Source organism: Anolis sagrei, chromosome 2, assembly GCF_037176765.1.
Source record: "Anolis sagrei isolate rAnoSag1 chromosome 2, rAnoSag1.mat, whole genome shotgun sequence".
Taxonomy (NCBI): domain Eukaryota; kingdom Metazoa; phylum Chordata; class Lepidosauria; order Squamata; family Dactyloidae; genus Anolis; species Anolis sagrei.
This window is the reverse complement of record NC_090022.1, coordinates 21,089,719-21,107,453: the sequence shown is the minus strand read 5'-3', so window position 1 is coordinate 21,107,453 and position 17,735 is coordinate 21,089,719. Positions and strand designations below refer to the sequence as shown.

The 17,735-nt window shown below is 40.6% G+C and overlaps 1 protein-coding gene across 1 annotated transcript in view; it reads left to right on the top strand.

Annotated features, from left to right (window-relative positions):
* The window catches only part of VWA7 (von Willebrand factor A domain containing 7), a 56,251-nt gene that overhangs the window by 33,663 nt on the left and 4,853 nt on the right, over positions 1–17,735 (top strand). The window contains 6 exon segments of the mRNA XM_067463331.1: positions 1,034–1,211; positions 2,597–2,749; positions 5,832–5,924; positions 9,448–9,728; positions 12,088–12,224; positions 12,927–13,095. Coding sequence (XP_067319432.1) covers positions 1,034–1,211; positions 2,597–2,749; positions 5,832–5,924; positions 9,448–9,728; positions 12,088–12,224; positions 12,927–13,095 — 1,011 coding nt within the window.

The following is a 17,735-nucleotide window of genomic DNA, read 5'->3' as shown; positions in this document are numbered from 1 at the left end:
AGTAATTTTAGAGGAGAAAATATTCTCATGTTTGCTGCATCCCTTTAAGACAAAATGCTGACTTGTTAAACCAAAATGCATTTATTTTGACTTACACTTTTTCATCCTGCTCATGGGTATATCTGACCCCATGATTATGTTTTATTGAATCCAATCAAAACAGGCCTCATTAGCAAGCAAATGACATTGTTTAAATGTGACTTGTGATGCTGGCTTAATTGGGCACAATCCTTGCTTCAGACATAACATTGACCTGCCCACACCCTAAAGGTATAGGATTTCATTTGATCTCGAGTTAATACATGGATGGGAGACTGCTAATGAATGCCAAGTGCTGCAAGGTGTATTTCAGAGGAAAGAACTGGCAAAGCCACCTCCAAGGCTTCCTTGCCTAAGAAAACCTGCAAACACAAGTTGACAGGTGACTTAAAGATATACCCACACAGAGACCCACACTTAGTTTGTTTACCTGATTATATGGCTTAGAGCGGTGGTTCCTAATAATTTTTGACCAGGCACCACTCTCCAAAATTAAAAAGGTTACAAATTGGTTTTTGACTTGGATTTGGTTTGGCCATTTGGGGTGCCAATTCAGAAAATTGCATTGGATAGACCACTTCAGCTTTAGTTTCTGATACAGAACATATGCCATCCAGTAGTCACTATCTGCTCACCCATAGAAAATAATATTTAGTAAGCCTAACCACTATAAGAGGGTTTGCGAGACCAATAATTCTCATTGTAATGGTGTATGGTGAGGCTGCAGAACATATTTTAGTTGTTGTGGACCACTGGTGGTCCACGGACCACAGGTTGGGAACCACTGGGTTAGAGGATCAAAACAAGAAGAAAGGAGAGTGTGTGGATTGTGCTTCAGTATATCCCTGGCTTAAAATCATGTACAAACATGAACACTGTTTTCTTAGATGATACACAGATGAACAATGGCAAACCCATCCACTGCAGATTGGATTTTCCTTCATGTTTTCTTGCTAAACTACTCTTACAGATCCTTGGCAATCTGTCTTTCCAGGTGACCCTCTTCCGCCATCAGAAGGGAAATATCTTCAGTCTTAAAGGGGCTCATCGGAAGATAAAGAAGCGGGCAACAGAGCTGGAGGTTCACCAGTTCTGGATTGACAGCTTGGTGGATAAAGTGGTTGTGACCATCCAAGGGGCCATCCAGGCCTTTGAAATCTGGGATCCTTCAGGTAAAAATCTACTTTTTTCTCAGTTCAACAACTTTATCAAGACTCTTCAGGCTTTTAGAATTGCTTTTATGGTTTGTGTTCCCAGCAGAGAAAAGCAGGTAAATAGATATGTATTTCCACACATACACGCATGCATAAGCACACATATCTAGACATCCCCATAAATATACACACAAATAATATATATGTACGCCTGCACCAACATACCTGTGTGTTAGGGTCAAAGTAAATTATAAAATAAATTATTATTCTGTGTTGTTAGTGCATCTATTTCCCAACAATGGACCAGAGTCCTGTATCTCATCAGAAAGTGTTTTGCTCATCTTCCAATGATGGGACACAAAGTAGACCTCCTTCCTTTGCAGAGTAAGGAAAAGCAAGAGACAAACAGACATTTTTCAACAATTAAGGATTTCCAGCTTCTAATTCCTGGCTAAGTGTATCACCTTGTTTGATGATTCTTACAGTCATGATACACTTAATCAAGCTCTTTGGGAGATTACTAGGAGATCAGAAATTATAATTAACATGCGTGAAAGACAGCTTGCTGACCACTTGTTCCTATGTTCAGCCTGAAGGAATTTAGACTTCTGTGTACTCAGCTGAAGCTCAATAGGCCTAACCAAACATACAATGTAAATTACTCCAGAATGATCAAGAATACACCAACAATTCTTTCATTTTAATATATTCACATTCTCAATCCCTTTCAGTCCTTCCTCAAAATGGTATTATCCTGCTTGTCTCTTTATTGCAAATAATCTGAAAACCTGGAAAGGTGCCGCACTGTAGAATTAATGCACTTTGACACCACTATAGTTGCTATGTAGATGCACCTCAAGATTTATTTTATTCATACACTGGGAAATAGTAATCAGTTGAAATAGTCATCAGTTATAGGTTATATCAATGGTTTTCAACCTGTGTTTTTGCCTTCAACTCCCAGAAATCCTAACAGCTAGTAAACTGGCTTTGATTTCTGGAAGTTGTAGGCCGAAACACTTGGGGACCCACAGGTTGAAAACCGCTGGTTTATATAGTTGAGTGGGCATTTCTCTGGTCTAACCTTTCAACTTTTGACAAAGGAGCTTGCTGTGTTTGTATTTCAATCAGCCCTTCAATCAGAATCCTCGGGATTTGAATCATACTTTATTTTAGGGTAATTGGTGACAGAGAATCAGTTTTTTATTACCATACCATCTCCTTTTGAGACTAGGAGAGATACCTTCATACAAACCTGCCAAGAAAATCTCAAGATGGCATTAGGTTGCCATATGTTAGAAACAATTTGAAAGCACACAGTAATAAAGCATGCTTAAAACTCACATTTAATCATGTATTAGTTTTCCATAGTTCTGATTGTCTTCCCATAAACTTCTTTGCAGGTAACGTCCAGACAAATAAATTCCACAGTGGTCCCTTAGCCAAGATTGAGTCCATTGGTGGCATCTACAGAGCGTTCCTTTCTTCCCCGGTCCATGCTGGCAATTGGACATTGAAGCTTCATTGCAGAGGCCATTATTCTGTTTATGTCCAGGGTAAGAACAATACTGAACTAATATAATTGCTCAATGAGAATGTAATGATGTGTTCATTTCCATCCTCAACAACCTTATGAGCATCAGGGCATGATGAATCCAATTTTAAACTTTGGCAATGTCTTTGAGGTCTTGCATCGGTGGATCCTACTGATGATCACTTCTGTTCTCCAGAGCAAATGACCTATGCTGAGTTGCTTTAGTGCTGCGGGATGTGGTTTTCTAGGGATTAGAATGGTGGTTCCACCTGGCACATTTTCAGGTTTGACTTTTGTATTTAGGCGATCCCTTGTAGTTCGAGTATGATGGCCCTCCTAGTGTAATGTCTTGGTAGTGGATCCATAGGTGGCTTTGGAGACCTATCTCCCTCCATCTCCCAATTTCTTTCTCACACATTTAATCTTATCCTCTAGCTTTCATTCAGCTCATCTCCTATGTAATGTAACTTAAAGGGTAGCTATTAAGTGCCAGATCATGACTTCTTAGGATGGAATTATTAATTTTGGTTTTTTTTTATTGTTGTTATTATTGCTGTCATACTTACTTACTTAGGTGATTCCTGATTGTCAGAGTATGATGGCCTTCCAAGTGTAGTGTCTTGCCAGTGGATAAGTAAGTGACTGTGCAGATCTTTCCTTGACCTGCATGTTCTTCCACAGTAAGGGCATCGGTTTCCAGCTGAAAGGTGGTCTTGGTTAGGGTTGGCTCGATGAACCTTCCTCTTGGTACATTTCTCCATTTCATCCTCCATTCATTCATGCCTCTTTGAATTCTGCAGCACTTTTGGTCACAGCTGACCTCCAGTTAGAGTGCTCAAGGGCCAGGGCTTCCCAGTTCTCGGTGTCTATGCCACAGTTTTTAAGGTTGGCTTTAAGCCCATCGTTAAATCTCTTTTCCTGTCCACGATTACATTTCCCGTTTTTGAGTTGGGAGTATAGTAACTGCTTTGGGAGATGGCGTTTGGGCATTTGGACAATGTGACCAGTCCAGCGGAGTTGATGGCGTAGGAGCATCAATTTAATGCTGGTGGTCTTTGCTTCTTCCAGCATGCTGACATTGTCTGCCTGTCTTCCCAAGAGATTTGCAGGATTTTTTTGGAGGCAACACTGATGGAATCATTCCAGGAACTGAGTGTGACATCTGTAGACAGTCCACGTTTCACAACTTTTGTAGATTTGATTGAAACGTTCTCTCTTGGAATATCTAAAATATCTAGAAACTTCTGCCATTGACCATAGACTTGTGCTGGAGGACCCCTAACCTTCACAATTGTTTAGGGTTGATTGTATAATGTGGTCTTTGGTTATGTCTGTCCCCATGGTTAATATCCTAGTATGACACTACATCCAATTCAGTTTAGGCCTTTTGCAGTTTCTCTTTTGATTTGATATGTTCTCCTTGCAGTTTTTGCTTCAGCAAGCATATCATGTTAAGGGATTGGCCTTTAATTACTTAGTTCACATTCCCTTTGGGTATGGGTTTAATGACTGGTTTGTAGTGAAATTCTTTATTTAATGTTTTAATTCACTATGGCAAATCATTATTTTACCTTATTGTAAAACAAAATGTAATGTGCTCTGGAAACCTGCCATCCCAAACAAGAAACTCACTCATGAAAGGTCATTTCAGGTATGTTCCATTCATATTGAAAAATAAGTGATTATAACAGGAAAAGAGGAGGAGAGTCTAAGAGAAAGTACAGGTGGAACATCTCTTACCCAGAATTTCAGATAAGAAATATTCAAACTGTACCTTGCTTCCTGTCCCTGTAGAACAGGGGGAGGCAGGAAATATTGAGATGCTTAATTATAGTTAATATCAACCCTGATGACTGGCTGTGCTTTCTGGGGTGGATAGGAGTCATTGTCCAACAACATCTATATATTACTGAACATTATGTACATATATGCAAATGCAGGAATTCCAAACATTTCTAGATGTTGGAAATTGCAACCTTCTCAAGCCTCCACTAGTTTATGTATATAATTGCTTACCGAATTGTATATGTGTATATTGGATTGCAATTTTACCTTAACTCTGTTGTGGGAGGAGCTATAGACCATGTGATCAGGTCTGGGCTTGTTCAGGACTCAGACTCCATTTTAGAAACAGTTCAGTTTAGACTTCAGTAGGAACTGTATGCTTCAGACTTTAGTAGGAAAAATATGCTTAGAGACTCCATTGGACTTTTAGACTAGACAGAGACTGTATTAGACTTTCAGAACAAAGATGCTTTGGACTATGGATTACTGATTACAAAAAAGATGCTCTGTGTTATCTACACAGAGAAACTACTTCAAATCTATTTGTAACTGGAGTGATATGCAAAGTGCCTATATGCTGAATACATGAAGTTTGGGAGTAAACCAATTACATTATTTTTAAAGAAGTCTGCTAATTTTTGTCTCTTGAGAGCATGATTTAAACCAAGAGGTTTTAAAGGAGAGTAAAAAAATTTGGGACAACTAAAAAGAACACGTCTGAAATTCTGCTGGGTATATATATGTTTGTGCATTGCCATATCTTTGTCCCTAACAGTTCAAAGACATATCTAGGTACATCAGTTTAACAGCTGAGAAACCTAGTTGCCTTGCATGAATGCTGGTGAATACAATTTTTCCCAAAAGGTTATGACTCTTAATGGGCCATGCTTTTACCAAGAGGTTATGGCATCATTTTTCTATTGGTTATTACTTCTAACAAGGTCATGCCTCTCCAAAGATCATGAAATCTTCAAAAGGTTATGGAGATTTCTATTTTACCAAACCAGTCCCAAACATTTAGAATTTAGGACACTTGACCTGTACCAATTGCCCTTCAAGGCCTTTTACCACTGTGCAAATCTGCGATATCTGATGCTACAATTGAATTTGGAGTATTAGAAAGCAATGGTTAGTTCATGATCCCATATGGATTGTGTTAGACAGAGCATAGACAAAAGATGGCATTTCCAAAGCCAGTGGAGAAACAGCTGTGGACAGATTGGACAGAATTGTTTATTGTATCCTAACCACCCCTCTGAGTTTCTGAGCAACCAGAGTGCCTCCTTTTGAAATGTTCAAATATTTGTCCTTGGTTGCAGGTCAAAGCACCCTTGACTTCCTATATTATTTTGCTGCTCCAGTGGATGGGCGTCATCCAGGCCTGTTTATGATGGATAGCCACCCTATAGAAGGTAGGTGTGGGAGCTTTGTTGGATCAGTGTTTTCTTTCACAGGGCTATGTGAGACCCTTTGGTGCTTTGGTCATTCGAAACATCGCTTTTTATTAATTAATAACTCCCTTAGGCAACTAAAACCTAGTAATACAGAAATTTCATGAAACATGCTGTAAGATTCACTCTATTTGATGTTGTAATAGCATCACATTTGGATGAATAGTTGCTGAGAAAATAGCACACAAGCATTACTTTCAGCATGACCTTAGTATTTTCCAAAGCTAGACAATCCCAAAGGAATTTGAAGTCTGCATTTATTCTTTAGAATGAACTCCAAGGCTCAATGCCATCAAATCTTAGGATTTGTAGTTTGGTGAGGCCCTATTACTCTTTGGCAGAGAAACTAAAGGTCTTGTAAAAGTACAACTCATGATTACATAACATCAGTTATTGTGTGAATTTATATTGCTATCATTCTATATGCTTATGTATTGTGTATTTTGTGTGTGCGGTGCTTTGGAGTGCCTTTGTGATCCACCCCAAGTCCCTTTGGGGAGATGGTGGCGAGATACAAATAAAGATTATTATTTGAAACACAACAAGATTAGTACACAGCAAACAAGATTACTATGCTGGTTGTTGTATTGGAACACACATCATCATCATCATCACCATCATTATCATCATCATCATCATCATCATCAATCCCTGGCAGTTAAAAGGATGCCAAACTTTGTTTATTTATTTATTTACTTTGCTTGTATACCGCAGTTTCTCAGCCCGTAGGCGACTCAACGCGGTTCACAACAACGCGGTTCATTCCATAGTGTAGACACACAAAACCAAAACTGGATTTTTTAAAATTTTATTTATTTATTACATACATTTCTATTCCTGTAATTCATTATTTTGGAAGGGGCTAATAAAAGAAGGGGAGCTGAGATACATTCCAAAAGTGACAAAACAAGCATAAATAATATAATAATAATAAACTTTATTTATACCCCGCCACCATCTCCCCTGATGGAGACTCAGAGTGGCTTACATGGGGCCAAGCCCAAGCAACAAATTACAATACAAAAAATACAAAATTACAATAAAATAAACAACATAATAATAAAGGAATTTTTTATTTAAAAATCAAGGCATATAAACAATACACATAAAACATAAAGCCAACATATTGATGCAACAAATAACAGCATCTGGTATCACTCAAAAGATTATTTTCAAGAGCATTTTAAAGCACGTTTTATGGCATTCTTGTATATCCTTACACATTTTCTCACAACCAAAGAGGATTTGGGAGGAGCTGAGGGGAAAGCAACAGAAAGTAACAACGTGACAAGAAATCTAACATGTTAGCTTTGTCAGTAAAGCACTGTGTAACAGTGACTTTCTAACCACTGTAGCAAGAGTTTTAAACACTAACTTTACAACTCTGCACAAAACTACCCGTTTGCCTTTGATTTTTTTTCCACACCATTTCCTTCAGAGTTTTGACATTTTATTTTTTTGGGACAACACCCCCAAAGTCTTTTACTAGCAGTGCTTGTTATGGGAGTTTGTAGCTCTAGTCCCAAAAAAAAAGTTATGTTCTTGTTCAGATACCTTGCTGCAAACTTCTGGCAGTTATTTCTTGGCCGGGTTGTTGTAGGTTTTTTGGGCTGTATGGCCATGTTCTAGAAGCATTCTCTCCTGATGTTACCCCTGTATCTTTGGCAAGCATCCTCAGAGGTTGTGAGGTATTTCTTTGCCATTTTATGGGTGCAGAGATCTATTTTGTTGGGTGGGACTGAAATATCAGTTCTAATGTATTTCCCAAGTGAAACAGGGAGCTGGAATCAGTCCTGAAACTGAGAAGGAAGGCAAACAGACAACAAGCAATACATTTCATAGAATCATAGAATCAAAGAGTTGGAAGAGATCTCATGGGCCATCCAGTCCAACCCCCTGCCAAGAAGCAGGAATATTGCATTCAAATCACCCCTGACAGATGGCCATCCAGCCTCTGTTTAAAAGCTTCCAAAGAAGGAGCCTCCACAACACTCCGAGGCAGAGAGTTCCACTGCTGAACGGCTCTCACAGTCAGGAAGTTCTTCCTCATGTTCAGACTGAATCTCCTCTCTTGTAGTTTGAAGCCGTTACTCCATTGCGTCCTAGTCTCCAGGGAAGCAGTAAATAAGCTTGCTCCCTCCTCCCTGTGGCTTCCTCTCACATATTTATACATGGCTATCATATCTCCTCTCAGCCTTCTCTTCTTCAGGCTAAACATGCCCAGCTCCTTAAGCCGCTCCTCATAGGGCTTGTTCTCCAGACCCTTGATCATTTTAGTTGCCCTCCTCTGGACACATTCCAGCTTGTCTATCTACTCTGGGTCCTCATCTGGGAGAAAAGTGACACATAAACAAAGTCAATGCATGCATGTCTAAGTTCTAAGTGTGCACACTCATGCACATACGTGCCGTACCGGTGTAGATGAAGCGTCCCGGGGCTCCTTTGCAGAATTGCTTGGATTAGGGCTGGGCGGTTTCATTTCGTTAATTCGTAATTCGTTAATAATTTGTTAATTTTTTCAATTACAAAACGATAACGAACTATTCTGGAGCAATTATTAAAAAAATGAATTTTCAAAAACGTTTTGTAAATGCTTCGTATTTCGATATTGTATTCGTTTCGTTATTGTTTTGAGGTCGTTTCGTTATTATTTCCGCATGTCTGGGCCAGTTTTATGGTTTAATTAGTGAAAAAAAATTATAATATCACACCAACAGTCAACAACAGAGGGAGAGGGAAGCTTCAGAAGGTTTTGGAGGTTTTTTAGCGTATTTCGCGGTCGCGTCCGCCATTAACGAATCGATTCGTTATTGTTTCGGAAATCGATTCGTTAATTTTTTTACCATTTACGAAATTTCGTAAATATCGAACTTTTTAAAAGGAAAATTTTGTAATTATTTTAAATATCGAAACAAAAAAAAAACCCCAAATACAAATCGATTTTAGAAACAAATTTTTCCGTTGTTACCCAGGCCTAGCTTGGATTTGTAGGACAGCGTCATTTGGCCAAAGAATCTACCAAAGTGTGCATGAGCAATATCTAATGCATACATGACCATCTTTATTTGAGAACTCTCTGATCAGCACAAGATGTATTAAGAATTTGCTTGTTGATGAGGATGTTTCTCATGGTCTGGTATTGTATTCAACCATGACATCTGGTTCATAATATTGCAGTTACAGCATTTCTTTCACAGCACAGGTGATAGAACTCAGCAAACTATATAGTCCATGGGGGGGGGGGGGGGGATCAGTTATTGTCAAAAATAGATTTGATCAGGCTCCCTAAAAGTGATCAACATACATCTGAATCTTTATTTCCTAATTTGTGCCAACATGTATATAAACCATTACTTATAACTAGATATACTCAGGATATTTTTGCTTGATTTTATCCATAGCCCATTTGTTTCCCAACACAGGATTCACAGTGGGAATGGACATTCAGAGTCCAATTATCTCTCACTTTTCTATCCCACAACAGGCTTGGCTACTTACCTAGTAGTTATGGCGATGGGTCTGAATCAGTCAGAGTCAGGCTCTGTTCAGCTGCAGGCGGTGAACTTGGAAGGGAGGACCGGCAGCCTTGGGGAGCTGAAACTACAAGGAGGAGCCAAGAGAACTGACCTCTTTGTGGCAGAGCTGCCTCCAAACCTCTTGACCAGCAGCAACTTCTCCATAGTGGTGCATGGTGTAGATGGCGAAGGCCAGAAGTTGGAGAGAGCTGCTCCTCAAGCTGCTACTATAGTGGGATCCTTGTTGGAGGTAAAGTAGGACAAGCTGATGAGAAGGAAGTGGAGTTTGTATTGGAAACAGTGTAAGGTAGTCATGCGCAAACTTCGACTGTTAGGAATTGTGGAACTCCAAAACACCCGGAGGGCCCGTTTGCCCATGCCTGCTGTAGGATTATGGCGCATTGTCAGACTGTGGCCTTTGTGAGTGAGCCATAAACTCACTTAGGCATTTTGGTATGTAGAAGGTATTGTGCTCTCATAATATATGGAACTGTATACTTATTACCTGCATGAATACCTAAGTGTGTGTGTGTGTGTGTATAGGGGGAGGGAGTCTTTCTTTCTTGATTAAGAGAGCAGATGTTCATATGCACATATCAAGATCGTATAAAAGAACATTGCCACATTAAACCAGATAGTTCAACTATATATCCATCTTGCAGCACACACTTTTTCTTTTATAAGTCTCTACCATTAGTAAATAGGTATTCGTGAATATACAGGAATCCAAGGTCAATGGTGTTGCAAACCCTTGTGCTGCTGAACCGCTGACCTGAAAGTTGGTAGTTCAGATGTGCGGGACGGAGTTAGCTCCCGTTGTTGCCCCTAGCTCCTGCCAACCTAGCAGTTTGAAAACATGCAAATGCCTCAGTGGGAAAGGTATAAGACACACCAACCAGGCATGCTGGTCACACGACCAGGAGGTGAGAAGGTGGCTTCTCAGCTCAGAAATGTAGAGCAGCACATCTGACAGAGCCAGAGATGAGCACCGCCTCCAAAGCTGGAAATGAAAGAAGTCTTTGCCTTTGTTTGTGTGTTTCATTGTATTGCAACAAGGCATCAAATGTTTGCTGATATCAGTTTACACTCTAAGCCACTCTGAGTCCTCACGGGGAGAAGGACGAAGTATAAAGTGTTGTTGTTATTATTAATCTTTTCCAGCATTGTTAAATCTAACAGCATCCATTACATCTATAAGCATCTTAATAGGCATCTGTTACAATCTTTATACCATGTGCACTTGATCTACTTATTAAGCAAGCCTGTTGAATGCAGTTTCATTTACAGTGTTCCCTCCCTTATAGCTGGTGTTACATTCGAGGGCCACCTGCGAAAAGTGAAAATTCGCAAAGTAGGGACGCTATATTTATTTTAATATTTATCCATTATTTTAGTAGTTATACACTAGTTTAAGTCTTTATAAACCCTCCCCACACACTTATACACTACATAACCCTCCTTGAATATGTTGTTCATGTAATCCTGGGCTCTGGCTTTATCCGCAGAGGGAGCCTCTCCATACAGACATATGCTCTTAAGCACATATTGCAAAACCGTGAAACAGTGAGTCCGCAAAAAGCGAATCGCAAAGTAGCGAGGGACCACTGTATATGTAAAAAGCATTGAGCCCCATAGAATCACAATTAAAAATGCCTAAAGAAGTGTTTTCTCCAGATCTCCTCTCCTATTCTATTGTCATTTTAGGTGAAGCCATTTTCTAGGTCCTGTAGTCAGATTCGGTGGGCCAGAAGCCCAAAGACATTATTAATTTCATATAAAAAAATTAGGGCTCTAGATTACATGAAAATCATATTAGAAAAAGGTTCTTGGAATGGATCTTCAACACTGTCCTTCAATAACCATTTTAGCATATCCTGGGTGTTTCTTTTAACCCACCTATATACCAAAACACACCTGATACTTATTAGCACATCTGGGTAGATTATCAGTTAACAATTTACCAGTAATATCAATTACTTGAGTGGGTGATTTGAGATGATAGGAAAAAATGCCACAAAAATGAAAACTTCTGATGACTTCATGATCAAAACCAACTATCTATGGCAGGGGTCCTCAAACTAAGGCCTGAGGGCCAGATGCGGCCCTCCAAGATCATTTACCCGACCCTCGCTCAGGGTCAACCTAAGTCTGAAATGACTTGAAAGCACACAGCAACAGCAACAATCCTATCTCATCAGCCAAATAGAGGCCCACACTTCCCATTGAAATACTATTAAGTTTATATTTGTTAAAATTGTTCTTCATTTTAATTAGTGTATTGTTTTTAAGTGTTTTTTTGCACTACAAATAAGATATGTACAGTGTGTATAGGAATTCATTCATGGTTTTTTTCCAAATTATAATCTGACCCTCCAACAGTTTGAGGGACTGTGACCTGGCCCTCTGTTTAAAAAGTTTGAGGACCCCTGATCTGTGGAGTGGACTTCTTGTAGCATTAATATTTCACTGTCAGCATCCCTGTATATGCTATTGTGCTTACTTACCTTGAATCCATGAAAATAAGCAGTTGAAACAGCTCTTCATGCCTCTCACTTTTCCCATTCTGGCTCTATTGAAAGTATTGCAATCTATCCTATGGTTTGTTCCAGCTGAGCAGAGACACTCCTGTGTTCCCAGGGAGGCCTGTCTCCATCACTTGGAAAGTGACAAATCCTGGCTCATCTAAGAAGTATCATCTGAAAGTGAGCAGTGTCCCCCAGTTTCCTGTCAACATCTCCAGGTCCAGGTAATTCTAGAATATCCTCCCTCCCTTTATTTAAATGTCTTGGTATGCTTTAGTCCAGGCATGGGCAAACGTGGGCCCTCCAGGTGTTTTGGACTTCAACTCTCACAATTCCCAACAGACTTGGGCCCCTTCCTTTCCCCCCTCATCCGCTTAAGCTGCCTTTTGGCACAAACCTGATATGCCCAAATTTGAATACTGGTGGGGTTAGGGGCGGGAATTGATTTTGTCATTTAGGAGTTGTAGTTGCTGGGATTTGTAGTTTACTTACAATCAAAGAACATTCTGAACTCCATCAATGATGGAATTGAACCAAACTTGTCACACAGAACTCCCATAACCAACAGAAAAAAACTCATGGATTTGGAAAAAATAGACTTTGACATTTGGGAAATGTTCTAGGAGTATCTAGGTCATGCAGTGTAATTCTATGGCCTGCTTCCTATGGATGTTTATACTGGAGAACCTAGAGATTCCCAGAAAGAGGTGTTTTGTCAAGCAAGAATAAATAAATTGTGTTTTCCCCCATATATTTTTATTGAAGGGGTTGGGGGATTCTGCTGTTCCGGAGGGATGACTGCATTTTTCAACAAGTGAAAGCTTGGTTTCTTTGTGAATGCTTCAGGTGGTCTTGTCACCCAACCATAAAAATGACTTTGACCAGTGTCAATACTGTCACTGTTAACATTCTCCTCTTCTCTGTAGGCTACAGTTGGGCATCAACCAAACTGCAATAGGGCAGATCTCCCTGTATGTCCCCAATGGTACCACTCCTGGCTCAGTGATCACTGTAACCCTGCAGGCTGACCTCCTACACCCAGCTGGAGAGCCTAGCTTCGCCCATATTTATCTGCTTGTGATGCCTCCACCTCCGGTGAGTCTTGGGGCAAGAAATCTGCTGAAAGTTGGAGGTGTTTTGGGGCCATGTTCTTCTGACCATTCATTCTTCGATGTGCTTGCTCTGTTAACTTCTTGAGAACAGAAATGTCATTGCTAGAAGCAGGCCAGAGGTTTTTCTTATCCAGTGCTTTGGTTCCAGCTTCTGCTACAAGTCTTATCATCTGAACAACGTCCCGATAGCTGTTGCCAACTACTTGTCTGATATGGGGATTCCGTTTTTGGTTGGAATCATAGGATTGAAAGAGATCACCAAAGCCATTTAGTCTGCAAAGATACAGAATGGGAGACACATGGCTCGAGAGCAGTACGTGTGAAAAAGATCTTGTAGTCCTTGTGGACAACAAGTTAAACATGAGCCAACAGTGTTGCGGAAAAAGTCAATGGGAATTTGGCCTGCATCAATAGGAGTCTAGTGTCTAGATCCAGGGAAGTCATGCTACCCCTCTATTCTTCTTTGGTTAGATCACATCTGGAGTATTATAGTCAACAGTCCATAGTCTAAAGCTCTGGTTCTCAACCTATAGGTCCCCAGATGTTTTGGCCTTCAACTCCCAGAAATCCTAACAGCTGGTAAACTGGCTGGGGTTTCTGGGAGTTGTAGAACTACTGGTCTAAAACATCACTCTAGTCTGAGAGTCTAATAGAGTGAACCGCCCAGAATTCCCTTCGGGGTTAAAAAGGGTGATATACAAATACCACAAATAAATAAATAAATAGATTTCTGTCTCGTCTGAAAGTTCAATGGAGTCTGAACTGAGCTGTTTCTGTAGACTTCTAAACTGTAGAGTTTCTACTGACTGCTGTGTTTCTAAAATGGAGTCTGAGTCCTGAATAGTCCCAGATCTGATCAGATGAGCTGCATCCTCTCTCACAACATAGACTTAAGGAAAACTTCATGCCAATACACACATATACAATACAGGAAGCAATCTGAATTATATGCATAACAAACACATAGTGGAGGCTTGAAGAAGGTTTTGAACATATGTGGAATCTCATTTTCTGTAGTTTGAATCTGTGTCCTAGTCTCTGGATTGTCAAAAGACAAGGTTGTTATAATTGATATTCATGGATAGGCTATGCCTCTGTGAGTGCATTCATATTTTATTTTAGTTAAAGCCAGCTAAATTATCATCCATCTTCATACCTGTTTTTGACTTTCATTTCTCAATTAATGCTTTAAACTTAACATGCATGACGTTGGGGTAGATCCGTTACCACTCTTCCTAGCAGTGCATGTGTGTGTTTTGGTGAGGGATCAAATGAAATCTCTGTCTTATCTCTCAGAACTTGGAAAATCACTCTGACAAAATAATTAGTTATGGTTCCAACCCAATTTCCAAATTAGTTGGTTACTGTAGTTGAAGTTCAAAATAAAGTCTTTATTGTTCTTTTTTGCAGACATAACTATAATTCATACTTTTTATTACTTAAAAAAAGAAAATCTGAAAACACCAGCAGAGGGTGTGGTCTGAACTGGCACGTGAATCATTCCGCCTCCACTTTTTAGTGAGACCATATCTCCTTAATTGTAAAAGTAACTTAAAAGTTGTAGTTACACTGCAACAGTCGTCATGGTTACAATTAACAGCCGTTAATTTATACCCACATATAGTATGAGCTGAGTATCTCTGGGTGATACATTCCTGAACTTGTGAAAACAGAGAGTTGTTCATTCGTTCAGTCGTCTCCGAATCTTCGTGACCTCATGGACCAGCCCACGCCAGAGCTCCCTGTCGGCCGTCACCACCCCCAGCTCCTTCAAGGTCAGTCCAGTCACTTCAAGGATGCCATCCATCCATCTTGCTCTTGGTCGGCCCCTCTTCCTTTTGCCTTCCACTTTCCCCAGCATAATTGTCTTCTCTAAGCTTTCCTGTCTCCTCATGATATGGCCAAAGTACTTCAACTTTGTCTCTAGTATCCTTCCCTCCAATGAGCAGACAGAGAGACTTGTATAATAATGAGCCCTAGTGAAATGAATGACTTCTGTTGGAAATTACTATAGAGTTACACTGGAGGACCTAGAACATTTGAAAAGAAATGTCCTCTTTCGAAATTTGCTAGGTCCTCCAGCACAATTCTGTGGTTACAGGGGTTGTACTGTATTTTTCATTATTGAAAACAAGAACAAAGTATGAGAAATTTGTTATTTGTGCCCACTACGTTATGCCTTATTCAGGACTGTAGTCTGATCTGGCCTGTCACCTTCCTGTATCCTACACAATGAGCCAGTCCCTGGGTTGTGTCTGTGTGTTGCATTCAAGCATGACTGAGAAACTAATTCTGGAGCAAAGTGCTTCCGAGCCATTACTTTTCCTTCATTGGAGCAGTGAATTCAATACCAGTGGATGAATGTGGTTGGTCAGGGTGTGTTGGGATGGGCACTCTTTGGTATCATGGGCTAAAGTTGGTCTCTGCTAATTTTGTACTTCTTAGATGTAGATTAGATAGGGTCATGGTGGTGCAGCAGGTTTATTTATTTATTTATTTATTTATTTGGTATGCTTGTATACCGCCAATATCTCAGCCTGTGCAGCGACTCATTGCGGTTTACAACATGTTAAAATATACAATGTTAAAAAATACAATTCACTTAAGCATATAAAAATTAGGATTAAGAATACATACAAAAACATACGCAGTATTGGGCCACCAATACAGATCGGGACATCTCATAGTTAAAATCGTCATCCAATTCGTTGTCTTGATTGCTAATCCATGGTCAGATAAAACATCACGACGAAGGTCAATTGAAGACTTGCTCAAACATCCAGGTTTTTAGTTTTTTCCTAAATGCCATTAGCGAGGTCGCTGATCTTAATTCAGTAGGGAGGGCATTCCAAAGCCGGGGGGCCACCGCAGAAAAGGCCCTATCTCTCGTTCCCACGAGCCGCACCTGTGAAGCAGGTGGGATAGAGAGAAGGGCTTCTCCTGAAGATCTAAGGGTCCTGGTGGGCTGATAGGCCGAGATACGTTCGGATAGGTATGTAGGGCCAGAACCGTTTAGGGCTTTAAAGGTCAAAACCAGCACTTTGAATTGGGCTCGGTAGCTAATCGGTAGCCAGTGAAGCTGGTACAGCAGAGGAGTTGTGTGCTCCCTGCGCCCAGCCCCTGTTAATACCATGGCTGCCGCCCGTTGGACTAGTTGGAGCTTCCGGGCCGTCTTCAAAGGCAACCCCACGTAGAGAGCGTTGCAGTAATCAAGACGGGATGTAACCAGAGCGTGGACTACCGTGGCCAAGTCAGACTTCCCAAGGTACGGGAATAGGTTAAACCACTATTCTGCAGAACTTGCTAACCAAAAGATAGGCGGTTTGAATCAGCGGAATGGGGTGAGCTCCTGTTGTTATCCCCAGCTTCTGTCAACCTAGCAGTATGAAAACATGAAAAAGTGAGTAGATCAATAGATACCGCCTCGGAGGGAAGGTAATGGTGCTCCATACAGTCATGCCAGCAACATGAACTAGCAGGTGTCTACAGACAACACTGGCTCTTTGGGTTAGAAATGGAGATGAGCACCACCCCTGAGTTGGACACGACTAGACTTAATGTCAAGCGGAAACATTTATCTTTACCTAGATGTAGAAATTGAAAAAATTGGGTACAGTGTTATGTTTCCAATTACTTTAGGCAAAAAATATTCATTCTACCTATAGCTCTTGGTCAAAACCAAGAAATCTTTGCTGCTTTGGATGTTGCTGGACTTCAGTTCATTTCAGTTGGTTCCCAGAATAGGAAACTCCAAGCATCATGTCCCAAATGCACTTTACTAGAGATTTAAGGTTGCAGCTAAACGTCAAAAAAACCAAGATTATGGCAACAAGAATGATTGACAACTGGAAAATAGAGGGAGAAACCGTGGAGGCCGTGACAGACTTTGTATTTCTAGGTGCAAAGATTACTGCAGATGCAGACTGTGGCCAGGAAATCAGAAGACGCTTACTTCTTGGGAGGAGAGCAATGTCCAGTCTCGATAAAATAGTAAAGAGTAGAGACATCAGACTTGCAACAAAGATCCGCCTAGTCAAAGCCATGGTATTCCCTGTAGTCACCTACGGATGTGAGAGCTGGACCTTAGGGAAGGCTGAGCGAAGGAAGATCGATGCTTTTGAGCTGTGGTGTTGGAGGAAAGTTCTGAGAGTGCCTTGGACTGCGAGAAGATCCAACCAGTCCATCCTCCAGGAAATAAAGCCCGACTGCTCACTGGAGGGAAAGATACTAGAGACAAAGCTGAAGTACTTTGGCCACATCATGAGGAGACAGGAAAGCCTAGAGAAGACAATTATGCTGGGGAAAGTGGAAGGCAAAAGGAAGAGGGGCCGACCAAGGGCAAGATGGATGGATGGCATCCTTGAAGTGACTGGACTGACCTTGAGGGAGCTGGGGGTGGTAACGGCCGACAGGGAGCTCTGGCGTAGGCTGGTCCATGAGGTCACGAAGAGTCGGAGACGACTGAACGAATGAACAACAACAAGAGATTTAAGATTGTCTGCACAGTGCACCTATCTCCAAAAATCTATCTATTTCACCTGTCACGCCCAGCATTTTAAAATTTTTAATCATTACATTGACCTGGCCTTAGTTTTAAATGTGTCACGATGTTATTGTCTAATG